At 33.3% G+C, this 9,152-nt stretch overlaps 1 protein-coding gene across 2 annotated transcripts in view; it reads left to right on the top strand.

Moving 5' to 3' along the window:
- The window catches only part of LOC106465363 (dual specificity mitogen-activated protein kinase kinase 4-like), a 29,512-nt gene extending 25,133 nt beyond the window's left edge, over positions 1–4,379 (top strand). For both annotated transcript variants that reach the window (XM_013925585.2, XM_013925584.2), the window contains exons 11-12: positions 126–171; positions 3,571–4,379. In XM_013925585.2, the coding sequence (XP_013781039.1) occupies positions 126–171; positions 3,571–3,663 (139 nt within the window). In that variant the 3' untranslated portion in view covers positions 3,664–4,379. The remainder of the gene's footprint in view (positions 1–125; positions 172–3,570) is intronic.
- Positions 4,380–9,152: the final 4,773 nt, after the last annotated feature.

The raw sequence follows: 9,152 nt of genomic DNA, 5'->3' as shown, positions 1-9,152 counted from the left end.
AGATACATTGTTTGTGAATGATTTAGTTGTAAATAACTAACTTAGTTGTAAGTATAACTGTCATATTGTTTAATAGAATGTAAATATTTTTTTAAGAAATATTTATTCAAAGGTTTTTTCTTTAGCTTAATAAAAGAGGAACAACATCGACCCAAGTACAAGAAACTTCTGGTAGGTAAATGTATAGCTTCAACCAATAAAATCTCTCATACACTTGTTACCATTCAGCAAAATAACAAAGTAAAGAAAGATATGCATTTTCTTTTTCTGTTTAATTTGTAGCATATAATTTAAATATATGCATTTTTTATGGGAAATCAATTGGTCCATCTGAAATTACATTTGTACAGAACTGTAAGAATAGTTCCACAACTGTATATAAACATAAAATTCCTGAAATGGATATTTAGAATTATATAAACTAGAACAATGGTAAGAAATTAACTGGAAGTTAATCTTTCATTTTGAAAGAATGGAAAAAGATTAGTATTTCCAAAGTAATTTTGGAAACTTTTAATAAAAAAAAGTATAAATCAGAGGATTCATTTTAAATAAAAAGTTATATTCCAATACAGTATCTTACCTTCTTTCACAAATAGCTTTTCTCGACTTATACTGCCCTCTTTATGCATAAATTTTTACTTGCCACTGGCCTTGATACTCCCACTTACCCTCACATGTATTCAGATGAGACATCAGAATGCTATCATTCAGCAACTCTCCATCAATAAGAGTGTGACACAACTCCTATCATCACTAGTGCCCTCTCTTCCAAGTAACCTGTAATCATTTCTCGTGCTTTCCTACTGATTATTTTCAACGAATAGTTCTGTCAGTTTTCTTGCTCAAGTTTCAAATATTATTTAAGGCCTCGTTTTGTTTTCAGGTTTTTCAAACCATATTTCTACAAATTTTAACTGTTTTGGAATTGCTTTTGGAGCTTCACTTTTTCCTGGTCAAATCCACTCGTCATGATCTTGCAATTCCAAGTTGCAACTACCTCTGCTGCTGTTATTACTACAGCTGATCTTCCTGACACTTCAATGGTGTAAGGACAAGCTTTATTTGAAGGGAGTTGGCTACCAATATTAAGTCTTTTGTGTTGTCTGATGATTACTCTCTCATACCATGTGCAGGTATGCCTGAACAAGGGAATGAGTATTTGAGCAACCTGTTTCCTCCTCCTGCCTATGCCTCACAGTAGTGTTTCATTTTGGGATAGGTGCTTTGGCCTACTCCTCCCTTTGTTGACTTAATCAATCAGATATGTTGTAATTTTTCCTCCTGTTGGTGGGCAGACATTGTCAATCAGACATGTTCAATACTGATGTCCAATGCACCTTTTTTTTCACTGCTCCTATGTACTCCGTTCCCTACTTATTATTTCCTGCCCAAAACTTCAGTCGCTTGGGAGGGTAATTCCAGCTTCACACTCATCTCCCTTCCTCCACTATCACACCTTTATGACTGTTCTGATGCTGGTCACCTCCTTTGTCCAGTCAGGGCTCTTATTGTCCATGTCTCTTCACATCAAATCCATCACCTTACCATGTCCCAAACTGCTCATTTCCATCATCTGTTAGAGGACATCATTCATGCTAGTATGTGGACCACTCCCCGTACCTTCACTGATTATTATCTTCATCACCTGGCCATTTCCTGTTCTACAGGTTTTTGTCTTTCTCCCATCACTATTTTGCACTCCTTGACTTCTCTATGAGTGGGTAAGTGCTCCTTTTTTTCTACTTTTTCTTTGCATCAGCCCTTTTTTTGCATCTTAGGATCCCACTTTGTGGGGAGTTTTGCCTGACCAGGTGTACTTATTCTTAAATCCACACTATAAAACCTATGTGTCAAATATGCCAACCATTTTGCAGTGGGTGTTGCCTGACAAGGTAGGTATACTTAATTTTTTCTTAAATCTGTACTGTAAGACTGAAGATACACCCACACTTTACTTTCTACCTTTCTATTGTCCCCCACGTGTCGACTCTCAGAGGATATGGTAATGGTTGTGTTAAGTATGCACATATAATGATGAGGATCATTGGTACAGAGGCTTATCTTCCCGTATCCAAGATGAAAGGTAGAAGACCCTTTTCCTACCATGGGTCAGATACCCTTATCACAGTTGGTTGAGGTTGATCTCCCATTTATGGTCCGACATGTGTGGCCAGGTACCTTCCACTTACCATGGACTTGATGATGCATTCCCAATGCAACTTGGTGAAGGACTGGAGATGCACTCCCACTTTTCCTACATTGAAAATGTGTTTCCAATCTGTAATGCCCAATCCCATAGTAATTACAGGCAGCACAGAAGAGAGGGTTTTAGGTCAATTACTCAACCTTTTTCAACCAATTTGCATGGAAGTTGTTATAATGATACTTTTCTATAGGTAACATTGAAACAAAAATGTTGGACTTGCCCATTTTTTATTAATTATAGGAGGGTCAAGGTGCCACAAAAAGTATAATTTTAGGGGGTTTTTACAATTACTCTGCCATATTTTGACCAATTTCCATGGGATTTGGTACAAAGATAGTTTTTTACAGTTCCCATAATATACATAAAAAAATATGGAATATGTCAATTTTGGGTCATTTTAAGGGGGTCAACAGGTTAAATAAACACATAATTTTAGGAGTTTTGGTCAATTACTTAACTTTGTTTCAACCAATCTACACAGAATTTGCTACAAAGAAAGTTTTCTACAAGCAGTGATATAAGCAGTTTTTTTATATTTCTTCATTTTTCACGATTTTTGTGGTGTCAAAATTGGCCATGTTGGGATTGCATAGTGGAGACATTGTATCTGCCTGTGAATGTTGGTATAAATATTGTTAATTAGCCGACCTGATGCAATTGTGACAAGTCAGGTAATAGGTCACTGATTAATCTTTGTCCGTTTTCACCATGTTTTGTAAATTTATATCAAGAAGTTGCAAACAGCAAAATATTTAAGCAAGCTGAATCTGATTGAATATATATATATATATATAAAATGAAACTTTCTGATCAACATTTAAAAAAAATGTAATTCTGAAATTAAGTATTTTTGTTGTTTTACAAAAGAGTGTCTCACAACAAAATTTTGAAGATTTCACAATATAAAAATAATGATTGAAAAACTAAACCAAATATGAATTTTTAAAAACCAAAATTAGACACATATTTAGTAAGTTTGTTCTAAATTTAATAAAATTTGATTAAGTTTTCCACCATGTAAGCATGTCCTCTAGTCCAGAAAGGGTTAAAAAACAAAACTAAAACATACTTTATTTTAAAGACAGTGATTGTTACTAGTTGATTAACTAGTTACTGGTATTAATGTAGCTAGAAGAATGCTTACTTAAAAGGTAATTGATGTAAATTAATTGCAATATTTGTAGTAAGGTATAACATTATTGTTAAATTTTACTAAAGATGGCCTTTCCTTTATCAGTGGTGAATAAAAATTTCATTATTAAAAGCTTTCAAGTTAACAAGTTGCTTAGTTGTATTTTAATTGCTTTTATGATTTTACTTTTTTTTTCAAGGATCATGAGGTAAAGTTATCTTTCTTGCAGGAACACAGATTCATACAGCGATCAGAAATGGAATTTGTTGATGAGGCAAAATATTTTGCAACCATCCTCAGCAAAATGGGGTGCAGAACCTAAGACAGTGGTCCGAGTATTTTGGATATGCAAAAAAAACTACAGAAGTCCCAGCCTTCAGAGATGGCTAGCTAGATTAGACTGTGCATCGAATTTAAATGCCATCTTAAGTACACTGATGTCCATCCTGTAGGAATGTAGACTTCATTATATAAAACCACAGCCGGATATTTTCTTACACATCATAATTGATTATATGGCCTAATTTATCATCCTCATACTTGCCTATTTTCACTAATTTGACAGTGATTTAAAAAAGTGCAAGTTAGATTAATTTCATATTTTCCTGGATAACAAGGCAAAGTTCAGTATCAAAAGGGTTGTGGTTGAAATGTGGCCATATTTGGTTAAGTAATAAATATTATGATTCAGGCACACACACACACACACACATACTCTTCAGACAGACTCTTGCACTCTGACCTCTGACATTCTCCAGAAAATAAATTGGGACATTTTCTCAGCCTGATGTTAGAACTTACTGTTTTCGAGGATTAACAAACATTAAAAAATAAAACTTAAATCGTGAAATGTTAATACAGAAATTTTAAATTACAATTCAACAATTAACAGATTTTTTCTTTTATCCTTTTAAAGATACTGTTGAATAAATGTTTTCAACAAATTGGTTTACCTCCTTTGAATTAGCCATCTGTTTTCTGAGCAGTTGGCTGTTATATGTTACCATGTCATTAGAACCTGTACATTGAAAAAAAAAATGATGCTGAAACAGGTGACCGTAAATGGACAAAAAAGAATTATGGTATTTTCCGTTTATTTTTTATTTAGGAAGTTGAAATATTACATGTTTATTATCATGAAAATATTTAACTATTTCAAAAGTTTAACAGACTATAAGCATATTTGATATTTATGTGTAAAATAGTGTTTACCATGTTGAAAAACAATTTCAAAAATATACACTAGCTATATTTAAATTGTTTTTATCTTGTTTTTACAATGTATGAATTAATATCAGCCTACAGGTTTAAAGATATGATGTTGCAGATTTTCCTGAGATTGGATGCCTAGGCTTAAATTAAACATTGTTAAAAGTTTTATTTCTAGTCATTTAATATAACTTGTACATGGTGTAGATATATTCTGATATTTTATTTATCAGTACAAAATTATTAAAGCAATTTTACTGACAATATGCCATACTAATAAAAAAAAGTGTAGAACTAGAACTTTAGCCAAACATGTGTACTCCCTACTTTTATGAAGTCTTGACTTTGGTTGCATAAATTTTATTTTCTACATATGGTCAAACAATTTTTGAAACACTAGTCATACCATTTTATTATGCCTTGACCTCTGATCTCAGGGAAAACTAAGTTTAAATATACAAGTAATGTTAAGATTGGCTTTGGCTACCTTAGAAATAATAGAAATGTCACAAAAATCAGCATGAGAAGATCATACAGAGAGTGTTCTGTATGATATATTTTTGCACCTTGAGGGCAATGTGTTTTTTTTTGTTGTTGTTTTGTTTTTGTTCAATATAGTGTTGAATATAATTTAAACTTCTCAAGCACCAGGTAAAGATCAGAAAGAAAAAACTTCATCCCTCAATATTTCATTCTTTATAATTAGATTAAAAGTGTGAAATATTTTTTATCAATAACTGTTTTAGGCCTACACAGTTCTGCTTTAGAAAATTGTAGATTAGATGGAACAAATTTTTAATTTTCTTATATCGTTTTACAGTTTATGAAGACAGGATCATACATCCTTATAGCAAGAATCCTTTAATTGTTATATAAAAGGACACAGCAATAACTGGGTAAAAACAGTTTTGTTTAGAATTAATGTTTTCTTAAGAAAACATGAAATATTTTGTTATTTCTTTAATATTTTAATTTGAAATAAAGATTGGAACGTGTCTTTACATACAAAATATACCTTCACTCAGAAATATTTCATTTCTGTTCTGTACTTGCTTACCAATTCTTAGGTCTTTCTACATTTTCTTAAACCAAAACCAAACATTCCTTATGAGAATACTTTAAATGTTGGATAATGGACACACTAAAACAAGCCTTAACAAAGCAATAATTGTGTCATTTAATTTTTTTGAAAATCTAACGGTTTTCCTAAGCAAAACAAATTCAACATTAAAGTTTGAATTCTAAATAAAGACTAGAATAAGACGGCTTTTCACTTCAGTTTTCTTTATTCATGTCGTGTTTTTTTCATTGTAACTCAAAGAACTAAGTATTGATTCAACATTGGTTACAGTTACATATTCTTCTGTGTTCACTTCATTGTTTTTTACACAAAACTCAGCCACGTACTTTCCAGGGTTGTGTGTGTGTTCACTATTTCACAAGAACAATAAAAGTATTCAGTGTTGAGCACTGCATAATAGATTCTTCAGTGAATTATTAAAGTAACAGTCTGGCAGTGTTATTTAGAGATAGAGAAAAAATAGCAGTTATTGATATTTTAGATTTTTTGTTATATTTTAAATTGGTATTTGCAAAGAATATTTGGAGATAGAAAACAAATGTTTGTCCATTGAAGTTTAATAGTGAACAGAAATGAAATACAGAAGGATTTGCTTACGGTAACACAACTGTCTTTTGCACTAGTGTGATGTCGAAACAACTCGGTATCCTAAGCAAAATTATACAAGTAAAGATTATAACCAATAGTCTTTGAATGATAAGGTAATAATTAAGACTTGTTTTTCCTCACACTAACTCTTTTATTGTGTCACATCCTTCGATGAAAGACGCAACAATAGAGTGCTTGTGTTTTTTCCCTGTTCTAGGAACACCCTATTGGAACATTGTATTTTGGTTGTAATCCAACGAAACTCCGGTGTAATAATTATTTGTTCTTAAATACATCACATTGGATTATTGTGTGTCAGTCTTAGACCAAGAATCCCACAGAGGAATACTTTTTAGAATTTAGGTAAGCTACAATGATCGTACCGAACTGAGAGGGTACCACGTTGGTAGTACTTAATAGTAGGGGTCAACAAGAATTCCAAATAATTCACGTGACGAAAAACCACACTATTGAATTCCTGAGCGAAAAACCGACGATTCAAAGTATTGGTTACGAAATACTATGCGCATATATACTAATAATACGCTAAAATGGTCGCTAACATTTCCGATATAACAATTCCAAAATTTCTAAAAAGCAACATTTTCGTCAACTGCATACATACCTGAAGACATCAACGGGACTAGCCCCTAGATGGCTCAGACTATCACTACAAGACTTATCCAGCTTACTTGACTGGTCTCTATAAATATATAGAGATTTTTTTTAAATAAATGGTAAGCATATCATGCACGTACTTAAATACCTTTTCAACACAATAGCTGATGCTACATATCGATAGATAGACACGCGACAGTTTATAAAGATAAAGTATATATTTTATACAGGTATAACATAAAAAGTAAATAAACAATAGTATTACAACATAGTGAATTTTAAAGTGAAGTAGGAATCCTGCTACAAAATGTAATGAACCAGAATTAAAGCCACAATAATAAATTTATAAAAATTAATCCCGACTTTGGCAGCTTTATACACTTATCTATAGGCCAAGGTAAGGATTACTTTTTATAGATTTTTGGCCAGGTGGTTAGGGTACTCGACTCGCAATCTGCGGGTCGCAGGTTCGAATCCCCGTCACACCAAACATGCTCGCCCTTTTAGCCGTGGGGGCGTTATAATGTGACGGTCAATCCCACTATTCGTTGGTAAAAGAGTTGGCGGTGGGTGGTGATGACTAGCTGCCTTCCCTCTAGTCTTACACTGCTAAATTAGGGACGGCTAGCGCAGATAGCCCTCGTGTAGCTTTGCGCAAAAAACAAACAAACTTTATAGATTTATGATTGTGGTTTTTAATTCTCGTAAATGTTATAGCTATACTAAAAGTTTATAGATGTGTCCGTTTAATGGACATATAAAAATTGAACAAATATATATATATATATAAGGAAAAAATAAATTACAATTTTAACGGAAAGTAGGGACCGTTGGTTATTCATAGAATTGCTATAAGAAGTATCCAAAGCAAAATAAATGCTGCAATAAAAAGTACATAAACAAGTAGAGTGATACTAGTTGGATATGTTTTTAAATGATTTTAATCCATACTTTGGTTAACATTGTGATCCGTATAGCAAAGTGAAGCTGTCTAAATTTGCCAATCAAAGTAGGGATAGAAAATCATTTTAAAGTCTATTTAAATATATTGATTTTCGTATATTTATTGTTTTATATTGAACTATGATTGAAATTCTAATATACTGACTGATAGTCTAACAGAATTAATAATATGATTTAGCCTACGTTACACACACATTTATGTTAGTCATTTATATTTACTTGAAAAAGCCCTCTTTCTAGAAAGTTTTTTTTTTTTGAATTTCGCGCAAAGCTACACGAGGGATTGACCGTCACATTATAACGCCCCCACGGCTGAAAGGGCGAGCATGTTTGGTGGTATGCGGATTCGAACCCGCGACCCTCAGATTGTGAGTTGAGCGCCTTATCCACCTGGCCGTGCCGGGCCCTTTCTAGAAAGGACAAGAGCAATCGGAGAGATTGCACACCCTCGAGATTGCATGCATTGATATTGAATAACGTCAAATTTCGCCTTCAAAAAATCCTTTGCAGTTTCAGAATGATCAACGATCTGGATCATTTTTGTAGTGTGTTGAGAAGTTTCAACCTTAATGTGCCCATGAAATTTTGTACACATCCGATCACAGTTTACAGAATTATTATCTTAAAACCGTGAAAATGCCCTATCTCCCCATTATAAAAAAAATATTTCAAAGTGATCCAGAATCCGGACCAGATTTGGGGAAGACTGTCCCATATTGACTTTCCATCTTGTGTAAAATCTTCGTTTACATCGGTCTGTTAGTTTTTGAGATCCATGCGTGGAAACACACACACGAACCCGATTACATTCCCCTCGTGGAAGGCGAGGGAAATAACAACATGGGGCTTTCTCGGCCAATTACTTATCATAACCTTAATATATGGATTTATAACAAATGTGAAAACAGTGAGTAAAATTGGTATAAAATTCAAAAATGGGATTATTCCGTCTAGTGTACGACGATGAACTACATCAGAGTACAGTCGCGTGTTAATTATTGTAGCTTAAACTGTGATTGGGTGTCATCCAACCAATCAGAATGTACTATATCAGCATAATACTGTTGCGTCAGCGAGTCACATGACTACTGTGACGCCACGTTCTAGAACTATCCTGTACTTTGGCGAATGCTCTAGTATTTACTAGATAGGGTAGGCTGGTATATATAAGAGGGGTACAACGTGACGCGGTAATGTAATGTGTGTGTGTAGATAGTGAGTAATTGAATAGCAGTCAGAAGTATTATTGACGTTCGTCGTTATAGCGTTTGTTTAGCGCGATTGTTGAAGTTGAGTGTATCGGTAAAGTTATATTCGGAAAGAATAAACCAGTTTTATTAAGTAAAGATTTG

This window comes from Limulus polyphemus, unplaced genomic scaffold, assembly GCF_000517525.1.
Source record: "Limulus polyphemus unplaced genomic scaffold, Limulus_polyphemus-2.1.2 Scaffold1921, whole genome shotgun sequence".
Taxonomy (NCBI): Eukaryota; Metazoa; Arthropoda; class Merostomata; order Xiphosura; family Limulidae; genus Limulus; species Limulus polyphemus.
Note: the sequence above shows the minus strand (reverse complement) of the source record. Positions and strands in the feature narration are given on the sequence as shown.